We start from the raw sequence: 13,895 nt of genomic DNA, 5'->3' as shown, positions 1-13,895 counted from the left end.
GCAACTGGAGCAATCACAGTAGAAATGTTACAGAGCATATAACATACACTTGAGAGCGAGTGATCACACACTCGCTGTAGGACTCATTAATAGAGTTCATATAATGAAAAATATCCTGCTTCACTTAACAGTGAATATAGGTAACAACCATTTCTCTGTTAGATCAGTTTGCCTTTTGGGTAGTGTATTTTTCAATATATATATAGAAGGAGGTGTGGGAGGAGGGGGAGATGCTGCTGTTGAATGTTAAATGCAAAGCACTTGTCTGTGATAGGCTGAGAAGACGAGGATACTCTGCCTATATATACTGCATCCTCTGTGCTTTATAACTGTCACAGAGGGGGACGAGAAAGAGAGAGGGGAGAAGGAAAATCCTCACCAACTCACTGTAAGTAACATTCATCGTCCTTTAGGCTTTGTGTTTATTGAATCCAAGTATGTAAATTTGGATTACTGCAACAACTAGTTACTGAAATTGGGAGCTTGGCTAATAAAGAGCCAACTTACGTTATTTTAGGGGTAAACTGGGATGCTCAAAAAGCATTTGCTTTTAATTTAAGTTTGCACAATGTAGTATGCACCTCTCATTTTGTATTTGCTTGTTTTTACATAGGCTATAAATCAGCTTTAATTGTTTATGTACATTTATGCAGGATCCCCTATATCCAGAAGTTTATAGCTTGTCTTTCCAAGTGCTACAGTTTGGAATACCTTGGAAATTCTCTCCCAAGTGTTTATAATAATAAAATTTTCCAGATAATATCTATGCATGATTTTTTAGGGTCAGTTTTTTCTCAGAAATAACCCTTTCCCTTCACCATAATAAGACCTCAGAACTGAAAATTAGTAAATTGCAGACTCTTTGCAAATGACAGCTAGAGATGAACATGGTAATCAGAAAATGAAATTGTTAAATGAAATATAGGGCCTGTTACATGTATACCTAATTCATGCCCTGTGTAAAGGTAGTACAAAGCAGAGCCAGTCCCTTTCTACTCATGCTACAGTCAAACTCACCCTGAAGTCCTTATTCAGGCAATACTATTGCCAGTAATAGAGGTTCAGCCCAACAGCAGCAACAGCTGCAAATTAAGTCTCAGCTTGTTGGGCACAATAGCAAAAATCATCATGGCTTCAGTAGGATCACTGTAGTATCCCAAGCCTTTAAATTATGTTTGACTCTGCAACAATTAGTTAACAGAATAGAAAGTGCACTTGTCTCGTGTGTTGAAAAGAAATACAGTTAATACATTTTTGAGCCAATGGAGCCATCAGTTTAAGATGCTATTAATGTGTCTAATCTATGCATTCCTCCTTTTTGTGTTTAATGAGAGCTGCTAAAAGATTTTATTGATGTTAGTTGCTTTTCTGTTTTACTTTGATGAACTGGAGAGCAGCTGCTCATAAAATTATAATCTGTCAAATATACCTCCATCCTCATTTTTTCTCTTTCCTTTCCTCTCTCCCTCTCTCTTTTTCTCTCCTTGTCTTTCTCCTTCTTTCTCTCCTCTCTCCTCTCTTTTCTCCTTCTCCCTTCTCCCTTCTTTCTCCTTTCTTTTCTCTCTTCTTTTTCTTTCTCTCTTCTTTTTCTCTTTTCTCTCTTTTCTCTTTTCTCTTTTCTTTTCTCTGCCCTCTCCCCTCTCTTTTTTTCTGCTAGTCTGTCTTTCATTTCCTGGTAGTATTTAGATAGCTTTTACATTTATATTTGATTACAATCAAAACAGATTCTAAAGAAAATGGAAACTTGTAGATGATAGTTTGTTAACAGAAATCATGTATAATCAGAAAGTTTCTCTGCTCATTTCACTGCTCTGAGGTACAAGGAGTAGTTTAAATAAAGCAGCAAAGGGTATGTCAGCTTCAGATTCTGTAGTATACTTGTCCCATGACAAATCCCAGTAAAATTAAAGAGCAAAGCACTTATATATGAATAAAATTAAAGAAACATTAAAGATGTGTTCATGATTTTTCTTGCTCTTTTCTGAAGTTAATAGCAAAACTCAGTCTTATGCAGTAGAGCAGCACTTGGTCCCAAGATATATGCATCGGTGAGAATATCCATGTTTTTTTGCTGGGAACAAAAGTACTCTGACATAATATGTATTTGATAAAATTGTATTTTACCAGTCAGATTGAGGCTGTTAATGAATTTGAGCACAGACCGCAGTTATGGAGTAGTAGAGGTGGATAATTAGGTAGGGTGCCTCCTGAGGAGCCATGCTCACCTCAGTTGGGATTCTGCTGGTAGATGGTGAAGATGCTAAAATTCCTCATGGCAGGTGTGGGAGAGGGCCTTGCTCTTTATGGCCTTGGAAAAAATAGGCCACTATTGAACACACCAGAGAAGCCCAGTTTCTGTGAGATTTCTGTTTAGTTTTGGAAACTCAGATCCTAGGCCTGCATTATCTTGCAGTTGAAGTCCCTTTGATTTAAGTGGCTCTCTTGAGCACACCCAGATTGTAAAACTCAGCCTTTCAGAAAATATAGATGCTCTGAAAAAAATTTTTTTTTTTATTTTAGACCCTAAAGGCTGAATTTTCTGAGGTATTTCGCTTCTTAGAAAACCACATTCTATTCTAGTTTTAAAACTTGCTGGCAGAGAGGAAAATTCTCTATGCATTGTGTTGTTGCATTATACATATGTTGTGTAGGCATGTGAGAGGTAGCAGAGAAATATTCGGTACTGGTGGAGAGGTAGAAGAGAAATATTCTGTACTGGTAGAGAGATTTAAAGTAGGCATTTTTAGAGTATTAACTGGAAAGCATTACAACTGTCAGATATTCAGTCTACTAGATGTGGCTTCCATAGCAAGTAATACTTTTAAGCAGATGAAATGAAATCTATAATGAACAGTTGAGGAGGAAAGTAAAAATAAGGATGAGAGTGTACGTGGGTTTTGTCACTCACAAAAGGACAGATACAAAATATGAAAAGGAAAATTTAAATGACCAATGTGTTCCTATGTAAATACTGCACATTCACAGTTCCCTTAGAGATACATGTATTACAATAGGTAAGGAATTTTCGGCCAAGACCTTTTAGGAAAGAAGATGCATGGATGGATAGATAGGTAGATAGATGTTTATTTTAATTTCCCAATATTGTCATTGGGGAAAAGAAGAATTTTGCTTGAAGTTGAAGCAAATTATGTATTTCTGTATATCAGACTGAATTGAAACAGTTCATTTGAAGTTTGCTAGATACTAGTTTAAATCAGTTTATAACACTGCAGTAGCTTGTGGCAGATTTGAAATGGATGTTTCATTCTCTCATTCTTTATGCTTAAGCTTCCTAGATGGATTACTTGTCCCATGCAAAACAGTGGGTTTCCCCTGTAATTTAAGTCCTTTTCCTGAATTGTGAGAATGCTATTGTAACAGTGTGTTACAAGAGAAGTAGTGCAGACAAAACAATAGTAGGATGAGCCACTGGTCCTCCAGTTCTCGGGAAGAACCATAGTTAGCAAATGACAAATAGCATTTCAAAGTGATTATCTAAAATGTATATTTTGTCAAACTGAGTTGACAAATTTCGGTTCAGTGGTGATAGGTCCAAATCATAGAATATGTATCAGATGTTTAGATCCAAACTTTATTTGCTTAAAGTGATACCCTAAAAGGAACTGTGTCCAAATTGCTGAAAATAAAAATGACAATAAATTATATCAACATCCTATATAGGAATAAGATGATACAAATATTATTTGGAATAGAAAGGAATTTCAGATCCAAAAAAATCTAGGTAATATAAAAACAGTGACAAGATGTATAACATAATATCTATCTTGCGGTAATGTGATAAAGCACATTTATTTTTATCTGTGTGTTATGAGTTGCTTTGAGTTTGTACATGATGCTGTTTAATTTATGCCCTTTGATTTATATTTTGGGAAAAGATCAAGTGATGCACAGAAACTTCTGTGTTAAATGATGTCCTATCTTGGAGCGATATAATGTAAAACTAGAGAACCACTGAAAGTATAGCGGTACTTCTRTCTGTTCTGACATTATACTAACAGGTCTTTGGATACAAAGATATTGAAGGAAACATTCAGCTGAATTGATCCATGTTTGAAAGTCCACAGGAATAACTGTAAATCAGTGATGAGCAGCAATGTTATTAGAAGACCAAATCCTCAAATCTGAGTCAGTTTGCTCACAAACAACTTGAATGCCATTATTTTGGAACTTAGGAGTTAAATTCTTATTTTTGTAATGTTCATCTCTGAGACCAGAGTTAAAAAAAAACAAAAACAAAAACCAGATTATTATGTGTAAGTTTTTTTAGAGCATGCTATAGCAATGAACTCGTGAATGAAGCACATAAAACAAGTAATGATCACGTAAGTGAAGGGTTAAGCTGGAGATATTTTTGAAAAAGAAAATAATACAATATTTAGCTTTCCTCTGGTGAAAATGTCTAAACCAAAGAACTGTGTGTTGGGATGTAATTTTATTGCTGCAACAGAGATACATATTGATTACTGCATTTCATGCTGACTTATTTAGAAAGGCTATTATAATTGTGAACTATGATCAAAGACGTGTTAAATGAAAATGCACTTATGATTTGTAGGGGGGGTATTGAAAAAATAGAAGTATCCTGATTGTAGAGGAGGAGACACAGAACAGCTTGCTTAAACACAGTCTTTCAAAGGGGAGATGACACAAAGCTGCCCACCAGAATCCTCTAAGGACTATACTGACTATTAGCAATGTGTTTCCGGCAACCTAGCAGCAAGATCTGAGAAAGGTCCTAATTCTCCTCTGAGAAAGGCACAGAAAGAGCCAAATAAACACTTACATAATGGTTAAAGATGGTAATATAACTCTAACACAATAGCAACAAGAACAGCAATTTCCTGGCGGGCTAGAAGTCCCTATTGTGCAGATCCCCACTTTTTCAAGTGGTTCATGACCTACAGCTGCACCCTGCCTTCTTACATAGCAGCGACAGCTGCTCCACACAAACCCCAGATCCTCTGTTTGTAGCATTAGAGATGTGTCTAGGCTGAAAGACGTCAATGATGTCTTTCTTTTATAATGTGACAGTAGTAATTCAAATATAATAAATCCCACAAAGGTCTYTTTTCACTCAAAATGATGTCCTCCACTATAAATCTTCAACTGAAATCACTGATGTCTAAGAAATTGTCTCTTAACCACATGATACTTAGGTTGTGCTTAATAAAATTATTTCCTTATGAAGTGAAAATCTTAGGTCTGTGAACTAGGTAAAACTGTTCTTTACAACAGCAGTGAGCATCTTTGTTTCACTTGCCAGTTTTCATACTAGATTCCAAGAAACAGTATCACTTAATCAGTGTGAGCGTTTAAAGACTCTTGGGAGCTTTTTAGGTGCTGGGGTCTCAACCTTGTATTCACTGAGCAGTCAAAACCCACAGCCACATATAGTACAAAAGTTGAGTTGGCCATATTGGCAGGAGCTGGCAGCCTAGCAATGTAAGTTTATGTTTGCACACGACTTTGCAAGCAGACTTCAGCTTTCCTAGCCTAACCGTACATCACCTTGCGCGTGCTCACACAGTTTCTGTCTGGCTCATAGCACACTTAGAGCTCTAGCCCAGTTTCTTGGGAATGGAGATAACCCTAGGCAGAGCTTCCTCACATCCTCCTGCAAAATACAGTAYGGATCACCTCTAGCTGTTTTCTGTTAGAAACCTCAGTAAGGAATAAGGCTCTGTTGTAAAAGGCACAACATGTGGATTTACAGTGTAAAGAGTAAATAAGCTAAAATCTAGATGTAAGACGAGAGGCAAGAAGTAGCTATAATAAAATGTTGGGGCAGCATAGTGGATCACTGTGATAACTGTGATTATTACAGCTTATTATCATAGACACACACAGCATGCTTTTTCCATCATCTCTTTTTTAAAAGCAGGAGAGTTCATTATAATGCATGAACAATGTCACAGTCTTGCGTAAACCAGTAGCAGTAAGGATTCATCTGTGATTTCTGAATCTCTGAGCTAAAGATATAGACTATCTATATTAAAATCTAATCTACCTCACTACCTAGACGTCAAAGCTCTAGCAGACTGATTTACCTCTATACAACATCCAGCTAACACTGGAGTGGAGCAGAATGCAACACTGTGCAGGCTTTGGCTTCATATGCAAAAATAAAAGAGCACACAGTCTAGTTTTTGTGAAAAGGACATGAGTCATCCTATAGATCACCTAAATAACAGGTCAGTTTTTTGAAACTAGTGATATTTTCTTTCAGAAGTGACTTCTATTTCTTTTAGGACTTTTCTGATACTAACTTCTACCTCCCAGACCCATGGATGCTGCAGAGTTCCGCAAGACAGGGAAAGAGATGGTGGACTATATTGCAGATTACCTGGAGAAGATAGATAAAAGACAGGTCTTCCCAGATGTGGAACCAGGATATCTGAGGCCCCTCATTCCAGATTGTGCACCCCAGGATCCTGAGAGCTTTGAGGATGTCTTTAAAGACATTGAGAAGATCATTATGCCAGGGGTAAGAAAAATGGTTCTGTAGTTTAAAAAATGGATCTGTAGTGTAATACTAAATACTGTACTTAGATATTCAAAGGCTTTAAGGAAAGTGTGGATAGAAGCTGTCCAGGTAGACCTTGCAAATAGTAGTGCTATTTGTAGTGCTGATTAGCTTTTAGAAGGCATGAGTCTACTGTATATCCATAGTTAAATATGATCCAACACTTCACACTATTCATGTTTTCTGTTCTTGCTAAAAATAATCAAATCATTCTTATGCTTCATGTGAGGCTTGCTTTGGGAAATAATCCCCTTTCCCCTCTTAAATTTGCTATGGCAAAGCTTCATAACTTTCATTTTCACATGATATTTTTGCTGCTAGCAAAGCACGGTAAATATTTTATAAAATGGGATTTTTACTAGTCTGCCTTACATAAAATGTTTCTTCAGGCTGATCTTTAAATGTCAAATTTCTCTCCTGAGACTTCTTTTTATTACAGAGTTGGCCAGAAATTGTTCTTCCCAATACTTGTTCTGTTGACTTACTTTCCAAATGTTGACTTTGTCAAATACCTTTTAAGGCAAATGACTACTACCTAAATATCCTTTGGATAGAACAGTACTGAACAGACAGTGCCAAACAAAGCATCTGACATTTGGTTCAATTCTGAATCTTTCTTGTTATTTTTCCACTCATGGTTTACTTTTTAAAATTTGAATACATGCTTGTCTCTTAAGGTCTCTTAGTAGTTTGAAGATGATTAGTAAATGTTAATGAGGAGTCTCTCCTTTGGATCTCTGCAATAATCAATTTGGGTTGCTTCTCTGGATATAGGTGATACAATCACCGTATGACAAGACATGGAACCACTGCTCTGCAAATGTGTTTAGTCAGTATACAGTAATACCAATTCCTTTTCATTGACCAATGTAAATATTTGATATTTGATATGTTTTTATCTTGTTTGCCTTGGAGCCAACTGTGCTGTCCTTTCACAGGCATATCTTCCACTGAAGTCAATGGAAATCTCTCTACTCTACTCAAAGATCTCTTAAGTTTTAATCGAACAGAATTAAATCAGTGCATATTCAGTAAGAGAATTATGGCCAACACATGAAAATATTTTCATTGCTGCTCATAGATACCAAGGTTGCTTGCCTCTATATAATCATGTGTGTTTAATATTGCATGCACTGTAGTATGCTGTAGTTCATTTTAAAGACAGTTTATACCAAATACTCATACCCAACTGATTGTAATACGACCCTGAAAAATATTTAATTATGAAAGCCTTTTCTTTTTGACTGGAGAAAAAACTAAGCCATTTCTTTAGTGCGTGCAATAGAACAGAAAACAAGACCACTTTGCTTTGAACCAGTCAGAACACTGTTTTGATAACATTCAATAAAATAATACCAAATTAAAAGAAAAAAATGAGTCACTTAAGAATAAAAAGTGAAACATTGCATTCTGATTATGTCATCAACACATCATGTTCCCTCTTACATAAATTGATTTTTTTGTTGATATTTACATGCCCTGCAAATAAATTGACTTTTACAAAGTAGTACATTCTGAAGAAAAAATGCTCTATCCAAAACTTTCCTATGGTGTGAAATATTAGTGTTTTTGACACATAAAAAGGAGGAGTACATAAGTCCTAGTTCTTGTAGCAACTCTGATTGTTCCTTATGCCTTGTTTATGCTAAGTACCGAAGTCTTGTGTGAACACAGAATTACAGAATGGTTGAGGTTGGAAGGGACCTCTGGAGATTGGTCTAGTCCCACCCACCTGCTCAGAGCAGGGCCAGTTAGAGCAGGTTGCTCAGGACAGTGTGCAGTTGGGTGTTGAATATCTGTAAGGATGGAGACTCCATAACCTCTCTGGGCAATCTGTTCCAGTGTTTGACCACCATCACAGTAAAAAAACCTTTTTCTTAGGTTTAAGGGGAATTTCCTGTATTTCAAATTGCGCCCATTGCCTCCTGTCCTGTCACTGGATACCACTGAGAAGAGTCTGGCTCTGTCTGCTTTAMAGCTTCCCAGCCAGTATTTATACACATTGATAAGATTCCCTGAAACTTCTCTTCTCCAGGCTGAACAGTTCCAGCCTCTCTCAGCCTCTCTTCATGTGCCAAATGCTCCAATCCCTTAATCACCTTCATAGCCCATTGCTGGACATGCTCCAGTATGTCCGTGTACTCTTGTACTGCAGAGCCCAGAACTGGACACAGCACTCTAGATGTGGTCTCACCAATGCCAAATTGAGGGGAATAATCACCTCCCTCGACCTGCTGGCAATACTTTTCCTGATGAGGCCCAGGATGCTGTTGGCTGCYTTTGCTGTGAAGATACATTACTGGCTCATGGTCAGCTTGTTCACCAGGACTCTCAGGTCCTTTTCTGCAGAGCTGCTTTCCAGCTGGCTGGCCACCAACCTGTACTGGTTCAGGGGGTTATTACAAAAAGGTACAGGACTTTGCATTTCTCTTTGTTGAACTTTGCGATTCCCATTGGCCCATTTCTGCAGCTTGTCCCTCTGAATGGCAGCACAACCATATGTTTTGTCAGTCACTCCTCACAATTTTATATTGTCTGCAAACTTGCTTAGGGTGCGCTCTGTCCCATCATACAGATCATTAATGAAGAGATTAAACAGTATTGGCCCCCATGGGTACACCAGTAGTGATTGGCCTTCAGCTGGACATTGCACTGCAGATTACAACCCTTTGAGTCCAGCAGTTTAGCCAGTTTTCAGTCCACTTCACTGTCCACTTATCTAGTCTGTAATTCATCAGTGCGCCAATGAGGATGTTATAGGGGACGGTGTCAAAAGCCTTGCTAAATTTCAGGGAGCCATAAGGGCCGTCTGGTTTGCAAGGGAAGGCGAGCTGGGAGCAGAGGGCAATAATAGGGCAGGTGCAAGCAGTGACCTAACCAACCAGGAGCCAGGATGCAGAGTGGTAAGTCTGTTATGACAAGGAAGGTCCAAGGCCAAGCTGGGAAGCTGAGCCGGTGGGACCAGGTCAGGGTCAGACTCGTGTAGGTGGGAGACTGCATACAGACATAGCTGCTGCATAGCTGTGCTGTAGCACAGGCAGGGGCCAGTAGTAAAGTCTCAGCTTAAAATCCGTTTCCAAGGGAAAGGAAGAGTAGGCCCTCACTTCTAGCTTTCTTCACAACAGCTCTTCTCAGAAATAGAGCTGACTTTGGACTCAGCCAGTTAAAATCTTTAGTTTATCCAACTAAACTCCTAGAARGGAGATGCTCTCCAGGCCCTACTAGTAAAGACAAAATAAACAATATCCAGTGATCTCCCCTTGTCCACCAAGCCAGTCAGCATGGTGTAGAAGGCTATCAGGTTGGGCAGACATGATTTGCCCTTCATAAATCCATGCTGACTACGCCCAGTCACCTTCTTGTCTTTAATGTTTGGAAATGGCTTCCGGCTTCATCATCTTCCCTGGGATCAAAGTGAGGCTGAATGGCCTGCAGTTCCCCAATCTTCCTTCTTGTCCTTGAAGATAGGAGTGACATTTGGTCTTTTCCAGTCCTTGAAAACCTGCCCTGATTGTCATGACCTACCAAAGATGCTTGAAAGTGGCTTCATGGTGACATCAGCCAACTCCCCCAGTGCTTGGCAATGCATCCCATCAGGTTCCATTGACTTGTGTATGTCCAGTTTCTTTAAATGTTCCTTAACCTGATCCTCCTCCAGGGTAAGCCTTCCTTGCTCCAGACTTCCCCACAAGTCTCAGGAGTCTGGGACTCCTGAAGGCAAATCTTACCTAGGTGAAAAAGACATTGAGCACCTTGGCCTTTTCTATGTCCTTTGTCACCAAGTCTGTTACCCCATTCATCAGTAGGCCCACGTTTTCCCATTTCCTTTTGCTGCTGCTATAAACTTGTTGAAGCCTTTCTTATTGCTCTTCACATGCCTTGCCAGATTCTACTTCAGATGGGCTTTGGCTTTCCTAACCGCATCCTTGCATCCTCAGACAGTGTTTCTATAGTCCTCCTCTCCTAGGTCACCTGACCCTCCTTCCTTCTCCTGAATGCTTCCTTTTAACTTTTGGGTTTTGTCAGAAGCTCCCTGTTCATCCATGCAGGACTCCTGCCACTCTTGCTCAAATTCCTGCTGGTGGGGATGGATGATTCTTGAGCTTTGAGGAGGTGATCCTTGAAAATCAACCACTCCCCTGAACCCTTCTTCTCTCCAGGACATTATCCCATGGGTTCCTTCCAAGCAAAGCCCTGAACAGGCCAAAGTCTGCTCTCCTGAAGACAAGGGTTTTGATCCTGCTTTGTGTCTAGCTGCCTCCTTGCAGGATTCTGAACTCCACTATCTCATGGTCACTGCAGCCAAGGCTGCCTCTGACCTTCATATCTCCAACCAGTTTTTCCTTGTTTATAAGCATCAGGTCCAGCAGACTATCTCCCCTTGTCGGATCTGTGATCACCAGTGTTAGGAAGTTGTCATCAGTGCACTCCAGAAGCCTCCTGGATTGCTCGTGCCCTGCTGTGTTGTCCCTGCAGCAGATACCAGGGTGGTTAAAGTCACCCATGCTGCATGACTCAGGCTCAGCTGGCTCAGGCGCTTCGTTGGACACAGCTCCCAGCCCATCTGCAACCAGGGCATTGCATCTATTCTGTAGGTGCAAATCTGCAGTGGAGCAGGAGTCATCCTCCTTATGTCAGCAGTCACAAGCCTCCAGCCTTCGCTGTCTTGGGAGTCTCCATTTCCCAACTGATAAGCACAGTCTCTGCCTGTCCCTCCTTTGGTACCTTTGGGGGTTTAGGCTCTTGTATCTGAGATAATAGCTTATATCGTGTCTCACTGAAGATCCAGTCAGTCTCCTTTTTGTCATCTCCGATGCTGTACAATCTGCTCACCTCTTGCAGCTCCTTTTCATGGTGACACAGACCCTCCACCAGCACACACCTCCTGCAGGCTAGGAGACTGTCTTCCTTGCTACAGCCTTGGCAAGARGCCCCAGGCACCCCTGTGGCCCCAGACCTGCAGAGCTGCCTTCTCCCTTGGGAGCTTGGTGTGGATCAAGGCCTCTGATGTGCCAGGGATAGTTGCTTCAGTTGATGCTGGGGACATGCAGCACATCACTGCCACTGCAGAAGCCATGTACACCATCCTTAGCAGAGTTTCTGGTCCTCTTCTGTGCACCCTTCTGTGCATAGTGCTGCACTAGCTGCTGCATCTGTTGGCTGCCTCTGTGAGCTGTGCTCATTGAAACTGAAGTGTGAAAATGATGGTACTGTGCAAACCCGCAGAAASAGGAGGTATTGGAAGAACTGTCTTAGCATAGAAAGACTTGTTCACGTTTGTTTTAGAGACCTTTAAAACTATTTGCAATTGATTTTAGGGACTGTTAAAATTCGCTATAGAGACAGTCTGTCCCCTGTTATATTTTCCCTTAATCCTCTTCACCTGACAATATTAACTTTCAAACTTTTCCTGACAATATTAACAACTATAGGTAGCACCTAGTAGTTTTCTGCTATTGTGCTCTTCCAGTGTTTCACAGGGGAAAGTCTTATCTCCATTTTATAAATGAGGAACTGGGCTTCTTCAAAGAGAATAAATAACATGAAGGAGGTCACACCACCTCAGTTAGCCAGAGCTGGTAGTGTCCCATAAGTGATTCTTTTTTCCTTCATATTGACTTATATACTGTGGTGGCTGTGTTCAGATATTTGCTACTTATTTGATGGCTTAAAAAGTGAAAATGCTTTTCCTTCAACAAATTTAGAAGAGCAAGGATCAATTAATTGTCTCAAGCAATAATGCAGTATCCATTGCATTCTGTCTTTTACCTAACAGGAAAACAAGCATTCATGAGTTCATAGTGGTAAAACTTATTTATGGAGACTTCATGTGAAATTGGATATAGACCTTCAAAGGGTGGTCTGCTATATGATAATGACCATAATGGTTCTAAGTTCCTAGTATTAGCACAGGGACTGAGGGAACAACTGCTGAACTCTGATCACCACAGCAGTGAGTCTGGGATCTGGATACAAAAATATTAGTGGCAGTCACCTTTGTCTCTCAAACTTGCTTTGCTCTCTGGAAATACATCTCCTTTTCTAGAGACAGAAATGGTTTTGTTCAGTTGTGGTTGTAAGCAGCAGTATTGAAGAGGCTAATTTGCCATCTCACATTGGCATTAAGCTATAGACTTTCAGCTGAAATACCTATCCCCAATCTGTGGCAAAGGAAGACCCTTTTTCAGACTAAGCAAGTCACAGAAAGAAGGGCATCCTTAGATGAAATCTGGGAAATAAAATGTCTCTGAGAGGCATTAGAGTGGGAATTCTTGAACCCAAGACACTTGTCTATCATCGTTTATCAGCAGAGGGCTGAATAAACAAGCATCATCAATGTCATGCTCTTTGAAATATTTGCATATGTGTGTCTGTTCCAGTATGGCAAAAGAAACGAGTTTTACAGCTGCATTAAGAGAAGGGGGAAGGGGAGGCAGGAGGAGAGAAGAACCAGCTGCACTTGCCCTGGGGCTTTTGGCCTTTTTCTGCTTTGTGTGAGTGGTGCAACTAGAGTCTGCTGTGTTTCATCAAACAAATGGCTCCCAGCAAGTAGGCTGTTTAACTTGATTAGCCCAAGATGAATGTCACAAGTCTGACAGATCACAGAGGATTGTAGCTGGGGAGATGAACAACGGTAGCCCTGGCTGATTATGGATGTCAGTGAAACKCTGTGCATGTGGGTCCTATCAGGGACTGCTGGTTGTTGGATTTTTTTTAGCTGTTTAGTGTTTTCCTGTGAAGATCTACATCCCACCCTATTTTTTTCTGTTTGGTGAAAGATGACACAGAAAAATACACTTTTGTGTCTGTCTAATATCTTTAAAACTCATAGCTGATGCTCTTCCTGTTTCTTACTAAAATACAAGCTATCTCTGCCTGGGCTAAAAGCATGTATTTAAGATTTTTTTTTAGATAACTTGATTCTGGAATATTTTATCACAGTCATATTTTACTTAATAAAAAGTAATTTCCAACAGAGATGGTATTAGGAGTCAATGCAGATGTTTTCCATATTTATTTCCATATTTAGGTGACTCCTTTGGCATAGTGATCTTTGTCTTTTAGCAAAATGCTTCCACTATTGGGTCATCTTGATCCCAAAGACAACTCAAACCTACTCAGAAATCCTAAAGAAGCAGAGAATGGGGGGCGAAAAGAAAGAAGGAAGGAAAGAAATTATTAAAAGGCTAAGAGATGTCACAAGACAATACTCTTTGCTTTCACATGGCAAATCAGAAATAAAGTCTTTGCCACAGGTGCTCTAAAAAAGATCATTGCAGTAAAGAGAGAGATCCTGACCATATATAAGAAAGAAGCCAAAAATGTCCGCAGTGGTTTGCCTTTGGATACC

General features: G+C 39.8%; 1 protein-coding gene across 6 annotated transcripts in view; it reads left to right on the top strand.

The window, feature by feature from the left end:
• Window positions 1-348: 348 nt before the first annotated feature.
• The window catches only part of DDC (dopa decarboxylase), a 66,992-nt gene continuing 53,445 nt past the window's right edge, over window positions 349-13,895 (top strand). For 5 of the 6 annotated variants that reach the window (XM_026072083.1, XM_026072081.1, XM_026072085.1 and 2 more), the window contains exons 1-2: window positions 349-388; window positions 6,270-6,505. In XM_026072083.1, coding sequence (XP_025927868.1) covers window positions 6,305-6,505 — 201 coding nt within the window. In that variant the 5' untranslated portion in view covers window positions 349-388; window positions 6,270-6,304. The remainder of the gene's footprint in view (window positions 389-6,269; window positions 6,506-13,895) is intronic. The other variant, XM_026072082.1, reaches the window with a different exon arrangement.

Source organism: Apteryx rowi, unplaced genomic scaffold, assembly GCF_003343035.1.
Source record: "Apteryx rowi isolate R43461 unplaced genomic scaffold, aptRow1 scaffold_337, whole genome shotgun sequence".
Lineage (NCBI taxonomy): Eukaryota > Metazoa > Chordata > Aves > Apterygiformes > Apterygidae > Apteryx > Apteryx rowi.
Note: the sequence above shows the minus strand (reverse complement) of the source record. Positions and strands in the feature narration are given on the sequence as shown.